Source organism: Oncorhynchus kisutch, linkage group LG27 (assembly GCF_002021735.2).
Source record: "Oncorhynchus kisutch isolate 150728-3 linkage group LG27, Okis_V2, whole genome shotgun sequence".
NCBI lineage: Eukaryota > Metazoa > Chordata > Actinopteri > Salmoniformes > Salmonidae > Oncorhynchus > Oncorhynchus kisutch.
Genome location: NC_034200.2, coordinates 12,149,351 through 12,171,173, shown reverse-complemented (window position 1 = coordinate 12,171,173; position 21,823 = coordinate 12,149,351). Strand labels below are relative to the sequence as shown.

Below are 21,823 nucleotides of genomic sequence, written 5' to 3'. Positions count from 1 at the left end.
TCTATCTCTCTTCATCTCTCCCTCTCACCCTCCTCTCCCTCTCACCTCTCTTCTATCTCCTCCCCTCTCTCTCTCTCTCTCTCTCTCTCTCCCCCCCACACCTCATCTCTCTATTCCTCTCTCCCCCTTCACCTCCCTCTCAACCCTATCCTCTCCTCCCTCACCTCACCTCACCTCTCTCCCCCCAAACAAAAGCTGCTGGGTATAATGCAGCAGAAGGCAATGGCAGGAGTATTAGACTTCACTCTGAAGTTTGCCCTGAGTGCTCTGTGGAACCTGACTCATGAGACACCCACTGCCCTGAGAAACTTCCTCCAGTGTCAGGGCCTGCAGCTGTACAAGGACGTGCTGGAGGTAGGAGAAGAAACACACACACTTATAGTTTATGCCTGTCCATACCATAACCCCACCGCCATCATGGGGCACTCTCTTTACAATGTTGACATCAGCAATCCACTCGCCCACACGATGCCATACACATGGTATGCGGTTGTGAGGCTAGTTGGACGTACTGACAATTCTCTGAAATGACGTTGGAAGCGGCTTATGGTAGAGAAATTAGCATTCAAATCTCTGGCATGAGCTCTGGTGGACATTCCTGCAGTCAGCATACCAATTCCATGCTCCCTCAAAATTTGAGACATCTGTGGCATTGTATTGTGTTTACAAAACTGCACATTTTAGAGTGACCTTTTATTGTCCCCAGCACAAGGTACACCTGTGTAATGGTCATGCTGTTTAATCAGCTTCTTGATATGCCACACCTATCAGGTGGATGGATTATCTTGGCAAAGGAGAAAAGCTCACTAACAGGGATGTAAACAAATTTGTTTTTATTTCAGCTCATGAAACATTGGTCAAACACTTTTACATGTTGCGTTTATATTTTTGTTCAGTGTAGTTGAACCATTCAATGAATATTCTATACAGCGGAAACTTCTAAGTCTTCTGCTGGGTCTTTCTGTTTCAACATGTTGTAGATGTGAGTGTGTGCTTTGTTTGAGCCAGTAAATATAAACCTGGGCAATATTCAATTGAACATGTGTACACAACCACAACCTGCACACGTCTTATTCTGAAAACTGGAAACATTTATCGATTGATGATGCATGGTGTTCTGTGGTCTGAGGAGGCGTTCTCTTACTAGTTAATTGTGTGTATATTATTGAGGTGTTTTATGTTTTGTAAATCAAGGGTGATTCTATTTGACCTCATGTGTGCAGTACTGCCGTATACTCCAGGAGGAGGGGGCAGTGGACCTCCTGAAGACCTTGACCTCTGACCTTGACACCCACAGCGACGTCAGAGGGATGACAAGCGACCCATAAAAACACACCCAGAACAGGGGCATCATGGGAGGTCATGATGGATCTGTGACCCTTGACTCCTTAGTCACAGGTGGGAGGAGGATTATACAAAAATTAAATAAATGTTGTATTAGGAAATGGTGTGTTTAAATATAAAGAGAATTTTCATTTATATTAGTTATGTTGGTGGGACTTAGGTTAATAAATAAATACATATTTCAAAATATATTTCATTATTGCACAGAAATAAAATAAAAAATCATGTCAGACGCATCAATACCTAGCTGTAGAAATCACACAGGGCACAGACGTCAATTCAATGTCTATTCCACGTTGGTTCAACGTAATTTCATTGAAATGACATGGAAACAACATTGATACAACCAGTGTGTGCCCAGTGGGATTCCAGAAATAAGTGACCTAGATAACTGCATAGTTGCTGCTGCTAAAAAGAAAAGGAGATATAGTTTTAGCAGAGGCAATGAAGACCATTTTCAAAGAGACTAGGATAATGAGCATTCCTAATTCAAAAGGAATGCAACAACAAACATTCTACTGTGTGTTTGGGGATTAAATCCAAACATCATCACCAGAGGGCTCTGAGGTGCTGCATCTATACCAGTCTCCACTCAGAATTGTATTTATTTAACCTTTATTTAAGTAGGCAAGTCAGTTAGGAACAAATTCTTATTTACAATGACAGCCTACCCCAGTCAAACCCAATTGTGCACCACCTTATGGGACTTCCAATCACAGCCGGTTGTGATACAGCCTTGAATTGAACCAGGGTCTGTAGTGACACGTCTAGCACTGAGATGCAGTGCCTTAGACCACTGCCCCACCCAGGAGCCTTACTTTTCATTTGTTATATGGAACTTTGACAAGCTAAGCAGGTAATTTTTTATATCCCAGTTCATACTTGCATTATATATAAGCTAAAATACTTTCTTACCTCATTAAGCCACAAAATCCTTACCTTGAATATATTAATGTACTGTCCCACATACACACTCTTCCTTCAATTAGGAAAGACATCTAATCTATATTGTAAATGTATTCTGGCTTTTCATAGCCCAACCTGCAAGAGAGACTACCGTTTATTCCAAGATGGTCTATTAATAATTCCTTGAGTAAGAGGGAGATTAAAATAGATCACATTAATATTGGAGAAGTCTCGCTGGGTTCAGAACTAAAAGTTAAAATTCCCTTGATGCCGCTTAGTGGGAAAAAAAGGATCGGAATATACAGTACCTTGAAATGTGACCTTCTGGAGTAGTGTAGTATAGAATTAACGTGCCAAGAGGTCATCGGGGACCTTGGTGTGACAGTCTTGTGGGGTCAAAGGTCATGTTCCCAGGGAGGGAGGGAGGGAGAAAAACAGAAGGGCGGTATAAAGAGGAGGACAGTAAGTGAGGGAACTTACTGATAGATGTGGGAGCAAGATACACAAGGACATATGGTGAGAGAGCAAGAGAGAGAGACATAAAAAGAAAGGAGGGAAAGTGACAGGTGAAAAAGCGGTGTCGGTGGCCACGAGCCAGAAAAATCCCAAAAAGAGAAGGGAATAAAGAGAGAGAGAACGATAAAGGAGAGAGACAGATTGGAGATAAACTGGGTCAGACAGAACAGACAAAGTGCGGTAAAAGAATTGAAAGACTACGCATGTATGTTTCAGGCCCTCGACCAGCCATAGCACACAGAAATACCACAGAGCAATTTGCAGATTGCCTGTCTGTTCGAAGCTGAAATATCAATGTGCTGCTCGCTCCTCTGTGGGAGCTTAGCATCTCGTTATCTCACTCTCCCAGACAAGACTATTGGATTAACATAATTGTGGATCAGTCTGGACACCCAGAATACTCTATCCAATATTCCATAATACATTGACAGAGAGGGATAGAGAGTGTGTATATGTGTGTTTGTGTGCATGCGTATGTGTATGTGTATACCCTGGGTCAAAGATGTGTGTAAGTTATTTAGGTGTGAATGAAGCTGCCAGTGTCCCTCTACAGAGGACAGTCAGAGAGACAGAGGACACACAAGACAAAGCAGGACGCCTCTCCGGGCTGTTCTGTGATGCACAAAGGACACCACAACTCCTCTCGGATCCAATGACCTTTTATTGCTTTGGAAGGGTACAGAGTTGGCAAGCCCTCTCAGGCTGTTGTGCAGTTAAACCACACAGAGGAGCCAACCGCTGCCCTGCCAAGTACAGGCAGGGGCTGATGGTCCAGCCTACTACACAAATCAATCAATCATACTGTACATCAGTCATTCATTTAATTTTATTCATCAACCTGTGCTTCTCAGATTCCCATTGTTTTGTGCTGTCAGAATAAATAGGTTAGTTAGCAACGACAAAAACAACTTCAGAAAGGTACAAAACAGGTACAGAACACTCAATATACACCGTCGTATATGTTTGCAATTGTAAAAATAAAAATAAAAACACTAGAGATGTTCACTTAATATAAGCTACAGTAGTTTTCTTATGTCTAGACCCCAGTTTATGGTAAATCTATTGTAAAATGTGACTTAATTCTATCCAAGGACTTGGTACGATGAAATGATTGTATAGTAAGTACCCAATACTTAGTTGGGTAGTCTGTATGGGTGTCTGTGTGTGTGTTGGGTGGTGGTTGTGGTGGTGGTAAGGCAGTGTAAAGGTGACTCTTGGACCTTGCTGGCCCCATATAAGAACACAAACACGTGGGTCATACCGCCTGTCATACCGTCGCAGCCCATGTGACTAGCTAGCTCAGAGAGACAGCTGTGACTGTGTCTAACTAACCCAGGTCCGCCTGCTCCTTCCTGGATCACATGCTGCCCAACTCCTCACCCACCCAATCAATGAAGCCACAACCACAACCCATGTTTTAAGTGAGAGCAATATTCAGAGCCAACATAAACTTACCTCGAAGCTATCTTGTAAGAGTCACAAATACCCTGTCCAATGAATGGTAAAGATAGTATGTAGCTGGATTGGGGTCGGAGAGTGTGTGTGTGTGTGTGTGTGTTTGCATGCGTGTTGGAGGGAAAGTGGTTAAAAAGGGAGCGGGGTCGTTGAGTGGTTCATTAAGACAGGGACAGACAAGTGGTCATTCCTTGACATTCCTGCTGGGTCGCCGTGGAGACATGAGTTAGGGTTAGAGAAAGGTATCCTGTTGCAGCACCCTTCCCTACCCTTCCCCTCCCCAGAGCACCTCGTGCCTGCGCGCCCTATTGCCTAACCAGATACCTTACCAGAATGTGATGTACTCATACTGTGGTGAGTATCTGGGATATACTGACTGGTATGTGGTTTAAAGGTCATACACAGACCTTAGACTGAACATGCATAGTGACTGTATATCACATACACTGTACTGTAGGGACCATGCAGATAGGTACTGTAGTCACATACTATGGCTGTTGTATGACATGCAAGTATAATAGCAACCAGCAACCTGTGGTTGAAAATGTGCATTGAGACATCCAAGCATAGCAGGGTACAGTATGTATTGTATGTACATGAGCAACCTCCAACCTAGACAGGCTGACACTATATTCTTTAGTCTGTTGGCACACAGACCCTGTGTGGGTGATTATGAAATGAAGGCCAGGCGCCACAGGCTAAAATGTCATTTTTTGGTATTGGTCCCTTTAATATTTTCAAAAAGTATCATATATTACCGTCATCAAAATGTCACGAATTGTAACCGCTTTAAAAATGGACATACATCCATCGTTTCAAAGCTCACTACATTGAATCACACATCATTTAAATGCCCATTTTATAGAGAATGTTACAAACTGGACTATATTGGGACATTGATACATTTTGTGTTGTTTTGGCTCTGTACTCCAGCACTTTGGATTTGAAATGATACAATGAATACGAGGCTAACGTATTCTCATACCGTCATGACAGGTAGCCTAGTGGTTAGAGAGTTGGACTTGCAAGGTTGCAAGATCGAATCCCCGAGCTGACAAGGTAAAAATCTGTCGTTCTGCCCCTGAACAACGCAGTTAACCCACTGTTCCTAGGCCGTCATTGAAAGTAAGAATTTGATCTTAACTGACTTGCCTAGTTAAATAAAGGTGAAAAAAAATCCATATCAGGTGAACTGTTTTGAAATTACAGCCTTTTCTGTATATAGTCCCCCAATTTGAGGGGACAAAAAGTATTGGGATGAGTTCACTTATATGTGTATTAAAGTTGTCAAAAGTGTAGTATTTGGTCCCATATTCCTAGCACGCAATGATTACATCAAGCATGTGACTCTACAAACTTGTTGGATGTATCTGCTGTTTGTTTTGGTTGTGTTTCAGATCATTTTCTGCCCAATAGAAAATAATGGTAAATAACGAATTATGTCAGAGATATATATATATATATATATATATATATATATATAAATAAATGGTATTCAATGTGTCCACATTCAACTGGTAAAACTTGATTGTGATATGATTAAGGGGGAAAAATACACTTATTGGGGTGTGATTCCTGGCCTTAGACGCATAAAGCTAGGCAGACAATGTTTCTGTGTCAGCCCCCCCCCTCAAAAGAAACACACAAACACGCACAAACAAACAAGCACGCTTGCGCATACATTCATGAGTATCGTATTTGAGGGGTGCAGCAGTACTATGTTCATTCCGCCAACATTACACTACATGGCCAAAAGTATGTGCTCGTCTAACATCTCACTCCAAAATCATGGGCATTAATATGGAGTTGGTTCCCCCTTGGCTGGGAAGGCTTTCCACTAGATGTTGGAACATTGCAGCGGAGACTAGCTTCCATTCAGCCACAAGAGCATTAGTGAGGTCGGGCACTGACGTTGGGCCATTAAGACTGGCTCGCAGTCGGCATTCCAATTCATCCCAAAGGTGTATGATGGGGGTTGAGGTCAGGGCTCTGTGCAGGTCAATCAAGTTCTTCCACATCAATCTCAAGAAACCATTTCTGTATGGACCTCGATTTGTGCATGGGGGCATTGTCATGCTGAAACAGGAAAGGACCTTCCCCAAACTGTTGCCACAAAGTTGTAAGCACAGAATCGTCCAGAATGTCATTGTATGGTGTCGTGTTAACATTTCCCTTCACTGGAACTAAGGGGCCTAGCCCGAACCATGGAAAACAGCCCCAGATTATTATTTCTCTTCCACCAAACCTTACGGTTGGCACTATGCAGTCGGGCAGGTAACGTTCTCCTGGCATCCACCAAACCCAGATTTGTCTGTCAGACTGCAGATGTTGAAGCGTGATTCATCACTCCAGAGAAGGCATTTCCACTGCTCCGGAGTCCAATGGTGGCGAAGTTCACACCACTAAGATCACCATGCACAACGATTGGCACTGCGCACGGTGATCATAGGCTTGTTTGCGGCTTTTCAGCCATGGAAACCCATTTCATGAAGCTCCCAACGAACAGTTCTTGTGCTGACGTTGCTACCAGAGGCACTTTGGAACTCGGTAGTGAGTGCTGCAACCGAGGACAGACGATTTTTACGTTCTACGCGTTTCAGGACTCGGCGGTCCCGTTCTGTAAGCTGGCGTGCCACTTCAAGCTGAGCCGTTGTTGCTCCTAGACGTTTCCACTTCACAATAACAGCACTTACAGTTGACTTGGGCAGCTCGAGCAGGACAGACAATTGACAAACTGACTTGTTGGAAAGGTGGCATCCTATGATCGTGCCACGTTTGAAAGTCACTGAGCTCTTCAGTATGGGACATTCTACTGCCAATGCTTGTCTATGGAGATTGCATGGCTTTGTGCTCGGTTGTATACACCTGTCAGCAATGGGTGTGGCTGATCTAGCCGAATCCACTCATTTGAAGGGGTGTCCACATACTTTTGGCCAGTGTATCTCCTGGTTCAGACTTGCCTGGTGCTGACTAGAAACAGAGTGTCATAGTGTCACTATAAAAGCAATTTAACTGTAATAACAGATCTGCTTTGATCAGGACAACAGCCAACACTCAACGCTACCTCTCCTATTCCCAGAGAACATGCTCCCAGTCGGTTAGATACATCAGAACAGAAGTTATGACATAAACACTGGTTGTACATTAATGTAGTGCATTAACCTTGGGGGCACCTTGGACCCTAGTCTATCTCTGTAACACCCATGTGCATCACCTCCTAGAGTGTGTGTGTGTGTGTGTGTGTGTGTGTGTTAGGGGTGACAAACTGACTTAGGTGCACCAAGTTTGTCTCATATTGGCTTCTCTGTCAGTCATATAACTTTATTCCCTCTCACACAACCTCTCCAGCTGATCAATCCTTGGTGTAGTGGATATGTCCTCTGACAGCCCCTCAGAGCCAGTGTAATCCAGCCGCAGCCTTTCCTTAGGGCAGCTGTTGTTGTTGGGGTGAATGGGGCGACTCACCTAAGTTTATAACAGTCAAGAGTCAGGATCACTGTCAGAGTGCAGCCGGAAGACCGACAGGACAGATAGGGAGTGCAGTGAGTGTTGATCCATGTGATCTGAATTTAGCTTTAAAAAGAAGCCAGTGAATGATAGATGGTCAGTAGTATTCTGAAGGGTACGGATTAGATTAAAGCAACTGTGCCAAAGTAGGCCTAGTACTGTGCTTCATAATAATCATTCTGATTCACAGTAGTGTTTTGTGCTATTGCTGTAGAAATAGTTCAGTACTTCAATAAGGCTTTTGGTGCAGTCAGTGCATGTGGAGACAGCTAGGGTGGATGGGACTCTGTGCATTGTACTAACCAGAGACAGCAGGGACACTGGAAATCAATTATCACATTCCGTGTTGACCTGGCCCCACTGAGAGGCCAGCCAGAAAAGCAACAGCATGCTGGGTTAAAGCCAAGTCCATCAGCAGACAGGGCTCTACTTGGGTAATAGTAAAGGGTCAAAATCCCAACACACACACACACTCTCACACAGGACCAGAGAGGAACAGGGGCCTCATTTATCAGTCGTGAGTTAATGTCTCACTAAATAAATCAAAAGCATACAACACTGTATTTTTGTGTTCTCGTGAACGAGCGTTACAACCCTGTCTGGAAAACGCCCTCCATTCACCTTTTATGATAACACAAATGCCTTTGCTGTATGATTTGGAGATGTTGGAACTGAGCCACAATAGTTCCTAAATCTAAGCGCAACGGAAATGTAATCACATTTCTAGAGAGGTGTGGGCAGAATGTATTCCTCTTTTGCAGTGACTTTTTCAAACTAACATTGCATGCGCCTATAGCGAGTACCAAACACTGGCCGCCGCACATTCTGTAAGATTGAATGTCTATTCGAGCAATTTAAAAGCAAATGCTACAGCCCACACTTTTATGCAGAAGACAAATTGTTGTTCAACATTTTGTTAAATCAATACATGATTCTGTTTCTATCTCCTGCCTTGGCAAAGGCTCTGAGATGAAATAGGCTGTGATGTCACACTCCTGATAAATGGTATTTGTTGTGTTGCGGTCATAAACCAGTCAGGACATCAACCAGTCATGACATAAACCAGTCATGTCAGAAAAGGAGAGATGTCCTGCAATATGATTATGATTAGGCCTATATAATAAAACCATTAGGAACACCTGCTCTTTCCATGACACAGACTGACCAGGTGAATCCAGGTGAAAGCTATGATCCCTTATTGATGTCACTTGTTAAATCCACTTCGATCAGTGTAGATGAAGGGGAGGAGACAGGTTAAAGAAGGATCTTTAAGACGTGAACCATTGTGACGGATTGTGTATGTGTGCCATTCAGAGCTTGAATGGCACACATACACATGGCACACATACACATTAAGTGCCTTTGAACGGGGTATGGTAGTAGGTGCCAGGCGCAGCGGTTTGTGTCAAGAACTGCAACGCTGCTGGGTTAATCACGCTCAACAGTGTCCCGTGTGTATCAATAATGGTCAACCACCCGAAGGACATCCAGCCAACTTGACACAACTGTGGAAAGCATTGGAGTCAACATGGGCCAGCGTCCCTGTGGAACGCTTTCGACACCTTGTAGAGTCTATGTCCCGACGAACGGAGGCTGTTCTGAGGGCCAAAGGGGGTGCAACTCAATATCAGGAAGGTGTTCCTAATGTTTTGTACATTCAGTGTATATGACTATGACCATTCAACTCTCAATCTCAATGAAAGTCAGGCACATCTCTGTGTTGTCTCTCGTTTGTCTTTTACAAGGGAGTCAATAGAAATCCCAGTGTGCTCTACTTTGAAGTTTCTTCTTAATCTCTGCCATCCTATGACATCACAGGTTTTGTAGTTCTGTGGGTTCCCGAGGCACAGCCGGAAGGGGGGTGGGCTACAGGGAGGAGTCAAACCACTATGTGACCAGTGTTTTTCAAACCTCCATTGCCATGTGGATTTGCATCGTGACCACCCCCGCTCCCCGTGCCAGGTCCTGCGCCCTGCTCCACCTCGTCCTCGGGGTCCATCTGCTCGCTCTTCTTCTTGACGTAGCGTTCGTACAGCACCATGACCACCCCGATGGCCCACGCCGACACCGTGCCCGCCGCGAAGATGACGAAGCCGATGGCGATGAAGAACAGGTAGTCCCACGATCCCAGGCCCTGGTGGCACCGCGACCGCAGCTGCAGCCCCAGCTCACCCAAACGCTGCCCCCGCAGGTCAGGAGGACCACCGCACACCGTCTGGCCCTCGTCTGGAAGAGCGAACACAGCACAGGTGGGGGTTAATGACATTACTTACGTAAGTAAGGGGCGGCAGGGTAGCCTAGTGGTTAGAGTGTTGGACTAGTAACCGGAAGGTTGCTAGTTCAAACCCCCAAGCTGACAAGGTACAAATCTGTCGTTCTGCCCCTGAACAGGCAGTTAACCCACTGTTCCTAGGCAGTCATTGAAAATAAGAATTTGTTCTTAACTGACTTGCCTAGTTAAATAAAGGTCAATTTAAAAAAGTCATACTGGAACTTGCATTGGTGACACAGCAGTAAAAGCCTATCACTAGCTGTAATGATTAGAGGTTTTCTCCGGCATGTCACCTGACCAGTAAAAACTCTGGGTCCTAGTCATAGGCTACACTAGTGCAGACTGTTTTTCCTGGTCAGGTCACATGACCAGGAAAGAGTACGGGTCATAGCAATTAGTACTGAGCCCATACAGTATTACCAAAACAAGAACAACTAACTGACACCATTATTATGATCAATTCCCTAACCCTAACTTGAGCACAACTTTTTAGACTAGGCCTGCCAAGGTTAAGACAACAGTAGTAGTTGGTTTTTCTCTATAAAAGCTGATGTGGGAAATACTCTAAGTCAGACGCATTAGTCAGCACACTGCGTACACATAATAATGATGAACATGTTCTTTGAAGTGTTGCCAGTGTTGGGGAGAGCGTAGGTTACCCACCCAGGGAAGGTGATATCAATATTATAATTCATCAAATCGAGATCTCTGGCCTGTTGAATAATTCACACACATTACATTATATAGTTTTACATAACATTCATGAGAGATGGATAACACACACACACTCCCTACTGAAATATCTTTCCATTTGCAGCTATAATAAAAACTACCATGTAAGAAAACAGTACCTGCTAAATCATTTTCTATTGCTAGATATTGCTCCACTGTTGGACATAGAAGCATGAGCATTTCGATGCCCCTGCGACAGCATCTGCAAAGCTGTGTGCGCGACCAATAAACTTTGATTTGTTTCCCTTGTCAGAAAATAACCGAACAGGAGTGACAGCCCGCTATTGGTGTGTTGTCACATCGATATTACATCACACCAAGTTCAAGGCATTTGAATAATTCAAGTGCATTTCAGCCCCTCTGGATTTCACTGGGTATATTCTCTGTCTTTTGTGTCTGACTGGTACGGTAGTTAGCATGGCTTTTCATCTTCTAAGCTGCCTGGCACCAACAGGCTCCTAGTTGGATCATGACTAAGCCCCTCACTCACTCACAATTCGTGAATCTCAATAGAAAAAGGGGATGTTTGTTTTGAATGTCAGAACAGGGAACTGCTGATCTGTAGCTTCAAACACCTGACTGACAGGTGACACCTATTGTACGGGGGGGGAAGAGGAAATGTGTTTTGGGATGCAAATAGTTTGATTTAGTACGTTGGTCTAATAACAGATGCTATCGATCTAATGATGCTAATACTGTGTGTGTGGCTGCCTGGGTATCATCTAAAAGTCCCCGTTTGTTAGGGGTAATATTTCGGGAAGAAGACAAAAGCCTGGAATGTGCTTGCAATACTCATAGTGTCGGAGCATTTCAAAGGACACGCTTTAATTTGCTTTTGTGTTCGCAGCTTTTTGTGTTGGGGGGGGGGGGATCTCTCTCAGGATGAGATCAAACGACTTTAGCATTTTCTGCCTGGCTGGCTGGCTGGCTGACTGGCTGGCTCGCTGACTGGCTGGCTCTGCTCTGTTCTGTATTCTGTGTTTCATGCCAGCAGACTTTGTTCGGGCTTATTTTGCCCAACAGAACCTGTGCAGGCAGGCTTTGTCCATACATTGTGCATGTACAGTATGGACTGGAGACATACAGTATGTTGTGCTAGTTTCACTTTAGAGGCATTTCAAATCCTTAAGTACAAATCTGAATGGAGCTACAGACAATGATATGTACTGAAACAGAATAGCACAAGGGAAGGGCCATAATATATCCAATTTACATCAAATGAATACTTAAGTGTTCCATTTTGGAAATCCACACCATATATTCTTGATTTGCCTTAGCCTACACCACAACTGAACCTTTGCTCTCTGTCTTTGATTGTTTAATTAAAGGCAGGGCAGATGCATGACCCAGTAAATAAGGGGGTACATAACTACCAATGGAGTTGGGGATAAGGGATAACAACAGAGACAGGCCGAGATTTCCTGTTGCCTCCAAAGACATTCCATTTGGTCTTCAGATGCCCTGGGAGTTTAGAAACAAATATAGCAGCACAGATGTGTGACACACACAGCACTACACTTGGAACTGTCCTCTGACCTAGCTAGCCTCAGACCTCCTGACACCACTACAGTAGCACTCCTTTCAATAATACAACACGCTACCCTCCTCTTCCCAGTGAACATGAAGTACTCCTTCCACTTCCTCTACTTAGCTAGAGTTCATTCTCTCCCCAAGGCATGGAAGCCCCCGGGCCACACTCTCACCCCCCTTTGTGGCCGACATCAAAGGAGAGGCTTCCTCTCCCCGTCCCGTCCGCACACAACGCTATTCCTAGCGTCTCTCCGTATATAACTACTAACTACAGGCAGTATGCTAATCTTCGGGAGGCGAGACAGCAGTGGAGAATCTGTTAGTTGCTTCTGTGAGTTTTTCTTCCCTCCTTCCTTCCATCAATGCATTATTTCTAAGCTGCTGAGAGAACGACAGGCGGTGCCTCTCAGAACAGGTGAGATCCAGACGGCTGATGGTGACGATCAAAAACACGGCATCTCTATACACCTTCTGTCCTTCTGCTTTATACAGTCCCCCCCCCGTCCCCTGTGTGCATGTGTGTGTGTGTGTGTGTGTTCTCCCTTTCTGGGAGCTGTGACTGGAAGGGACTCCGCTCCAAATGAAAGCAGACAAAGGAAATAAGCAGCAAGTAGAAGAGCTCTTACAGGACTAGTTTAGGATTCTGCCTGAGCTGCAGAGGAGAGGAAGACGAGCTGGTCTGTGTGCGCATTTGATGGGGGATGCCTGTTAGTAAGTGTATCATGGTGTGACAGGCTCTTGCTCAGCGAGATGCACTATAAATACAGTTGAAGTCGGAAGTTTACATACACTTAGGTTGGAGTCATTAAAACTCTTTTTTTTCAACCACTCCACAAATTTCTTGTTAAGAAACTATAGTTTTGGGAAGTCGGTTAGGACATCTACTTTGTGCATGACACAAGTAATTTTTCCAACAATTGTTTACAGACAGATTATTTCACTTACATTTTTCACTGTATCACAATTCCAATGGGTCAGAAGTTTACATACCCTAAGTTTACTGTGCCTTTAAACAGCTTGATAAATTCCAGAAAATTATTTCATGGCTTTAGAAGTTTCTGATAGGCTAATTGACATCATTTGAGTCAATTGGAGGTGTACCTGTGGATGTATTTCAAGGCCTACTTTCAAACTCAGTGCCTCTTTGCTTGACATCAAGGTGGAGAAAAAAAATCTGCCAAGACCTCCACAAGTCTGGGTCATACTTGGGAGCAATTTCCAAATGCTTGAAGGTACCACGTTCATCTGTACAAACAATAGTACGCAAGTATAAACACCATGGGACCACGCAGCTGTCATAACGCTCTGGAAGGAGACTGACTGGTGCTGACTGGTGCACTTCACAAAATAGATGGCATCATGAGAAAGGAAATTATGTGGATATATTGAAGCAACATCTAAAGACATCAGTCAGGAAGTTAAAGCTTGGTCGCAAATGGGTCTTCCAAATGGACAATGACCCCAAGCATACTTCCAAAGTTGTTGCAAAATGGCTTAAGGACAACAAAGTCTAGGTATTGGAGTGGCCATCACCAAGCCCTGACCTCAATCCTATAGAAAATGTGTGGGCAGAACTGAAAAAGCATGTGCAAGCAAGGAGGCCTACAAACCTGACTCAGTTACACCAGCTCTGTCAGGAGGAATGGGCCAAAATTCACCCAACTTATTTTGGGAAGCTTGTGGAGGGCTACCCGAAAGGTTTGACCCAAGTTAAACCATTTAAAGGCAATGCTACCAAATACTATTGAGTGTATGTAAACTTCTGACCCACTGGGCATGTGATGAAAGAAATAAAAGCTCAAATAAAAAATTCTCTCTACTATTATTCTGACATTTCACATTCTTAAAATAAAGTGGTGATCTTAACTGACCTAAGACAGAGCATTTTTACTAGGACTAAATGTCAAGAGTTGTGAAAAACTGCATTTAAATGTATTTGGCTAAGGTGTATATAAACTTCCGACTTCAACTGTAGCTACCCTTTTAAGTGTTGCTACATCCCAAAAAAGCAGGGAATACCACTCCAAACTGAACAAAGCCAAAATCTGATGTACAGTATATTAGTTTGTCAAGATGCAAGAATACAACAGAAAAAGAATAAATTCTTATTCAAAACAAATGTTGTTGCATAGTGTAACCGACTGGATTTGAACCCAAGTCTATCGCGCACAACAAGACTGTTAGTCCACTGAGCTAAAGGCCTAAGGCACTAACTGAAGTGTTCAAGTCTAAGGCAAGGTTACTGATCACATGAGTGTGGTTCCATGAGGCACGTTCGTTACATATAGGCATATACACGGAGTATACCAAACATTAAGACATCCCGCCCCCCTTTTGCCCTCAGAACAGCCTCAACTGGACGGGGCATGGACTCTACAAGGTGTCGAAAGCGTTCCACAGGGATGCTGGCCCGTGTTGACTCCAATGCTTTCCACAGTCGTGTCAAGTTGGCTGGATGTCATTTGGGTGGTGGACCCTTCTTGATACACACAGGAAACTGTTGAGTGTGGAAAACCCCAGCAGCGTTGCAGTTCTTGCAACAAACCGGTGCGCCTGGCACCTACTACCATACCCCGTTCAAAGGCACTTACATTTTTTTTGTCTTAACCATTCATCCGCTGAATGGCACACATACACAATCCACGTGTCAATTGTCTCGAGGCTTAAAAATCCTTCTTTAACCTGTATACATCCCCTTCATCTACACTGATTGAAGTGGATTGAACAAGTGATATCAATCAATAAGGGATCGTAGCTTTCTCCTGGATTCATCTGGTCAGTCTGTGTCATGGAAAGAGGAGGTGTTCATGTTTTGTATACTCAGTGTAGTTTGTTGATTGAAGTGTTTCCGGTTGGTGGGGCATGTGCAGGTGGATCCAGGTGGAGATTCACTGGTCATTTCACGTCTAGACACTGTGGGTTTTGGGATTAGGCCTTAATTGCGTGTTATTTGATTGTCTACAATTGCTGTTTCAAAACGTATCCTAGGCCCCATGATGCAGGCAACCGCGCATCAAATGTATGCAGTAAAGGAATACAGGTAACTGCCAAAATAAAGGAAACACCAACATAAAGTGTCTCATTAGGGGGTTGGTCCACCACGAGCCAGAACAGCTTCCATGTGCATTGGCATAGATTCTACAAGTGTCTGCAAACTCTACTGGAGGGATGAGACACCTTTCTTCCCCGAGAAATTCCATCATTTGGTGTTTTGTTGATGGTGTCTCAGGCATCGCTCCAGAATCTCCCACAAGTGTAAAATTTGGTTGAGATCTGGTGACTGAGACACACACACACTTTAAAACCCCCTATGCTCATTTGAGACCACTCTTTCAAACTCACTGAGATCTATTTTTTTTAGCCATGATAGCCAAAATAACGTGCAACTGGGCATTTTTATACATGACCCTTAGCTTTATTAACTGTCTTAAATGTCTTAATGTTGAGGTGTAGCAGACCTCATTCATTAACTCATAATGAAACACATATTGAGGAGATCCAGAATGCACTTTGTGCACCAAACAAGATGAGGCTTAGAGTCCTGAAGAAGAACCCACTGAAGAACCTGGGATTTTCCCATAAATCAGCAGCTTATTTCTAAACTGCTTGAGACCAGGACAGATGGTACCTCTCAAAACAGGTGAGATCCAGACGGCTGATAGTGATGATCAAAGGGACTGAGCTCATAGCTTAAAACACAGCATGTGGTTGTGAAAGTGAAGTGCTTTCAGTGAGCATTTCAGGAGTATGAACACCCTAAAACAAGTAAAAAAGTAAATCAAATCAATGATGAGAGAATAGTCAGATTAACTGATAATGGACACAGACATGGGGGTGTAGCAGGAAGATTGGCTTGCTGTGAACTAAGAGGTTCTGAGCTCAAATCCTAGGAAAGGACAAGTTGAAAAAGTATTACTGTATAAATGAACATGCACAATGTCAGTGTTGGTCAAATACGTAACCACAAAGAATAGATCAAATGTCATAGTTACATATTCTCTCTGGATGTGTATTTCTCTCTGAAAGTGCATACAGTTTTACCTTGAAACTTGAATCCCTCAATGTGGATCCAAAGACAGAGGTCTTCATTGTCGCAGTCACAGCTCCAGGGGTTCCCGCTGAGGCCGACAGAGCGTAGGGTGGGCAGCCCGATGAGAGAGCTGATGTTGAGCACCGTCAGGTTGTTTCTACTAACGTCCAGCACCTGCAGCGCCGAGTTCTCCGCGAAACTGTCTGGGTGAATGTCCCACAGGCCGGGGTTGTCCGTCATCCTCAGCATCACGAGGCTGGACAGCGGCCCGAACGTCCTGTCCTCTATCCGCGCCAAGGTGTTGAAGGACAAATCCAGGTAAGCAAGTTTCCGCAGGTTACCGAATGTGGACTCCGAAATCTCCGTCAGTGAATTGTTGCTACAGTCCAAATACACCAAGTCCGACAGGTAGTTAAGCTGAAGTGGCGGTAGCTCAATGATGCGGTTGTTGGAGATGATGAGCTGCCTCGTGGAGAGCGGCATTTCGGTGGGGAAGGTGGTGAGGTGCTGCCCGGCGCACTGGACCACCAGCTGGTCATCGCACACGCAGCGTGCCGGGCATCCCGCCGTCAGAGCCGGGGACGGGGCCACCCCCATGACCAGGATCAGCAAAATGATGAGCCGCAAGGATTGCGCGCTGGGCTGCGGGGCAAGACGCATGACACCGCCAAGGGCTTCATCAATTCCGTTTGAACAAACCACCCACTGGGGACAGACGTCAGTTCAACGTCTAGTTTTGATTGACATTTGTTTGGTAATTGAAATCCACAAAAAAGTTACCATGTCATTCGATTAAGGTTAAAAGTTGGATGAAAAAAATACGAAATCCCCTTATGTTGATAACTTTTGGCAAATCCAATCAGTTTTCCACGTTGATTCAAAGTCATCACATATAATTTTATGGTTGAAATGACATGGAAACAACGTTGATTCAACCAGTTTTTGCCCAGTGGGCACGCCGTCGCATTCTTCATTGATAGCATGTGTCCTCTGACAGTTATCAGTTAATGTTAATGCTATTAACCAGGCCTATATAAAATTATCAAATTATAGTTACCTGATATTGAGGTTTGTTGTTGGCCACTTGTCCTCGCAAGTTGGCATTGTGGTTCATTCCGAGAGTCGCCTTACGTTTGGGTTTTCGCGCGTATTTATTATCGTGGGCATGCGGGACTCAAGACGCCCGAGCTCTCCACTCAGTTCCAATTCTCTGGTATTCGATTTGGTCGATTAGAAAATTTTTCCTCCAGTATCAATCATTTTTTGCGTAACAACTGCCATTTGAACTCACTATGCAGGAGAGTTCAATGGCGCGTCGTAGTCAAGTGTTATAATGGTATTTTGGTCTCCTGCAAGTGTGGTGGAGTGACTGCCTTCTCTGAAACTGAGCCACGAATGAGAAGGTGGGCGATTTGGTGTGCTCACTGCTCACGCGTTGCATTGAGTGTGTGGGGAGAGAGAGGAGCTCAAGGAAGCATAAACAACTGGAGTAAATTGCATAGGGTTTAAGATTATGGCATAGGGTTCAAATCCATTTCATCTGTTTTATTTAGAAATTCTTTAGTAAGTCATACTTAAAAGCTAAGTCTATTAGTCTTGTTTTAATTATTTAAATAAAATATGGGGGGAAATGGTGTTGCACATGTCACCATTAATATCCGCACTATGAGGAGATTTGATGTAAAGTCCCTCTTTTTAACTCACCTGCACATTAATTGTCTTTGTTGTTCCTTTTCTATACAATCAATTATGTACAATTGCACTAAATATTATTTGAGTAATGCAAGATTTTAAATCCCAGCGGTCTTCAAAATGACATTCAGAAGCAAAAGGTTTTCAATAGTTGTTTATAATTGGGCTCCTGAGTGGCACTGCATCTCCGTGCTAAAGGTGTCCCTACAGACACACTGGTTCGAATCCAGGCTGTTTAACAACTGGCCGTGATTGGGAGGCGCACAATTGGCCCAACGTCGTCTGGGGTAGGCCATCATTGTAAATAATAATTTGTTCTTAACTGACTTGCCTAGTTAAATAAAGGAAGAAAAAAAAGTATTAATTGGAATGGAATATAACATTTAATAACAATGACTTAACTAATTAATTCAGTGTAACATTGATGTGGCAACTCTCTTATGCTCTGCAATTACACAATTCTAATTTGTAAATACGTCACAAATAAAACCATCCCCAGTAAAAGTGGGGCCCACCTCCACTGCTCACACCTAATCTAGTCCACACCTGAGAGAAGCGAATTGAAAAGCTCTTTCTTAAAAACGTAGCTAGCTATCAAGCTATATGACATACAATGCTGTGTAAAATAGCTAAAAGGCTATAAAATAACATTAACTGTAAAGCTATCAGTCACTAGTGGAAACATTTACAACTGCAATTAAGTTACGTTAACTTTTTCATGTATTTTATCTCAGACAATCTGGTAATAAGGTTGCTAGCTAGCCCTCCTAGCAGTTTATGCTAACTAGCTAGCTGGCTAGCATTTACTGCTAGTGAAGTTGCAAGCTAGCAAGTAAGCATTAACTAGCACTAACGGTGCCAGTCATTGACGAAATGACAAATAGAAACATTCATAACCATAAAGGGGTAGCTAGCCCCCAGGGTCCTAGTAGGTGGGGCGAGTTTCCCACAAAACACTCATGCCACATATTGCTACTTTACTCAAAAAGTATCTACATTTTTTCTGTCTAAACAAGTGGATTATTTATCTTAAGGCTTTCATACTTGTATATTTAAATATATATATATATATAGATCTAACTTCATTGGCATATATCTACAACTTTAAAAAAAATAAAAATACAGCAATACAGCAACAAAATCGTTTTGTTGAAAGTTGTGCTAACATAATTGCAAAAGGGTTTTCTAATGATCAATTAGCCTTTTGAAATGATAAACTTGGATTTTCTTTCAAAAACAAGGACATTTCTAAGTGACCCCAAACTTTTGAACGGTAGTGTATGTCCCTGCTTCAAAAAGAACAAAGAGGCATCAAAAATATTAGTGCATTTATTCACACTTCTCATAAGGGGATAGTCACAATCCTTTCAAGACCAGTCTCAAAGCTTCTGCCATTCAGAAAGTGTACTTTGGCTGCTGTTTACGTTTACTGAGAATATAGTGCCATCTAGTGTGGTAGTATTGTTAAATCACTACCGCTTGTAAAACAGGATTACATTCCCTTTGATCAACATATAGAATGCACATTGAATGTATGCATTCAGTTGTTTAGATTTTATATTGAGAATAATTAAGAATACAATTAGGAATTAGAATACTAAAATGGACATGAAAGGTCATATCACAGTATAACATGTCAGCATTTTGGTCAGAGACTTGGTCACCCATGGTCACCCAGTGGTGTGATGAGGTATTGTGTAAAACAAAGAATTTTAAGATGATCTGCACAGTAGGCTATGATCTCTCTTTTGAAGAACATATCAAGACCATTTCAAGGACAGCTTTTTTCCATCTACGTAACATTGCAAAAATCAGAAACTTTCTGTCCAAAAATGATGCAGAAAAATTAATCCATTCTTTTGTCACTTCTAGGTTAGACTACTGCAATGCTCTACTTTCCGGCTACCCGGATAAAGCACGAAATAAACTTCAGTTGGTGCTAAATACGGCTGCTAGAATCCTGACTAGAACCAAAAAATTTGATCATATTACTCCAGTGCTAGCCTCTCTCCCAGGGCTTCCTGTCAAAGCAAGGGCTGCTTTCAAGGTTTTACTGCTAACCTACAAAGCATTACATGGGCTTGCTCCTACATATCTCTCTGATTTGGTCCTGCCGTACATACCTACACGTACGCTACGGTCACAAGACGCAGGCCTCCTAATTGTCCCTAGAATTTCTAAGCAAACAGCTGGAGGCAAGGCTTTCTCCTACAGAGCTCCATTTTTATGGAACGGTCTGCCTACCCATGTCAGAGACGCAAACTCGGTCTCAACCTTTAAGTCTTTACTGAAGACTCATCTCTTCAGTGGGTCATATGATTGAGTGTAGTCTGGCCCAGGAGTGGGAAGGTGAACGGAAAGGCTCTGGAGCAACAAACCGCCCTTGCTGTCTCTGCCTGGCCGGTTCCCCTCTTTCCACTGGGATTCTCTGCCTCTAACCCTATTACAGGGGCTGAGTCACTGGCTTACTGGGGCTCTCTCATGCCGTCCCTGGAAGGGGTGCGTCACCTGAGTGGGTTGATTCACTGATGTGGTCATCCTGTCTGGGTTGGCGCCCCCCCTTGGGTTGTGCCATGACGGAGATCTTTGTGGGCTATACTCGGCCCTGTCTCAGGATGGTAAGTTGGTGGTTGAAGATATCCCTCTAGTGGTGTGGGGACTGTGCTTTGGCAAAGTGGGTGGGGTTATATCCTTCCTGTTTGGCCCTGTCCGGGGGTGTCCTCGGATGGGTCCACAGTGTCTCCTGACCCCTCCTGTCTCAGCCTCCAGTATTTATGCTGCAGTAGTTTATGTGTCGGGGGGCTAGGGTCAGTTTGTTATATCTGGAGTACTTCTCCTGTCCTATTCGGTGTCCTGTGTGAATCTAAGTGTGCGTTCTCTAATTCTCTCCTTCTCTCTTTCTTTCTCTCTCTCGGAGGACCTGAGCCCTAGGACCATGCCCCAGGATTACCTGACATGATGACTCCTTGCTGTCCCCAGTCCACCTGGCCGTGCTGCTGCTCCAGTTTCAACTGTTCTGCCTTCTTATTATTCGAACATGCTGGTCATTTATGAACATTTGAACATCTTGGCCATGTTCTGTTATAATCTCCACCCGGCACAGCCAGAAGAGGACTGGCCACCCCACATATGCTCTCTCTAATTCTCTCTTTTTTTCTCTCTCTCGGAGGACCTGAGCCCTAGGACCATGCCCCAGGACTACCTGACATGATGACTCCTTGCTGTCCCCAGTCCATCTGACCGTGCTGCTTCTCCAGTTTCAACTGTTCTGCCTTATTATTATACGACCATGCTGGTCATTTATGAACATTTGAACATCTTGGCCATGTTCTGTTATAATCTCCACCCGGCACAGCCAGAAGAGGACTGGCCACCCCACATAGCCTGGTTCCTCTCTAGGTTTCTTCCTAGGTTTTGGCCTTTCTAGGGAGTTTTTCCTAGCCACCGTGCTTCTACACCTGCATTGCTTGCTGTTTGGGGTTTTAGGCTGGGTTTCTGTACAGCACTTTGAGATATCAGCTGATGTACGAAGGGCTATATAAATAAATTTGATTTGATTTAGGCTATGATGATTAGCTAGATTCGTAGCCAGTTTAAGTGGAAAGATTCCAATAATTATTCAAATTAACTGCCAATATGGCAACATTCCATATAAACAATGGAGTCAATCAGTACCAGTCAAAAGTTTGGACACACCTAGTCATTCAAGGGTTTTCTTTATTTGTACTATTTTCTACATTGTAGAAAATGAAATAACACACATAGAATCGTGTAGTAACCAAGAAAGTGTTAAACAAATCGATGACAGCTTTGCACACTCTTTGCATTCTCTCAACCAG

General features: G+C 43.7%; 1 protein-coding gene across 1 annotated transcript; it reads right to left on the bottom strand.

Annotated features, from left to right (window-relative positions):
- Window positions 1-9,301: 9,301 nt before the first annotated feature.
- LOC109871737 (leucine-rich repeat-containing protein 52) lies at window positions 9,302-17,775 on the bottom strand. The gene is made up of 3 exons (XM_031807217.1): window positions 17,350-17,775; window positions 16,304-16,934; window positions 9,302-9,954 (listed from the first exon to the last, which is right to left on the bottom strand). Exons 1-3 carry the CDS (start codon window positions 17,404-17,406, stop codon window positions 9,608-9,610), a joined length of 1,035 nt encoding a protein of 344 aa, XP_031663077.1. The 5' UTR covers window positions 17,407-17,775; the 3' UTR covers window positions 9,302-9,607.
- Window positions 17,776-21,823: the final 4,048 nt, after the last annotated feature.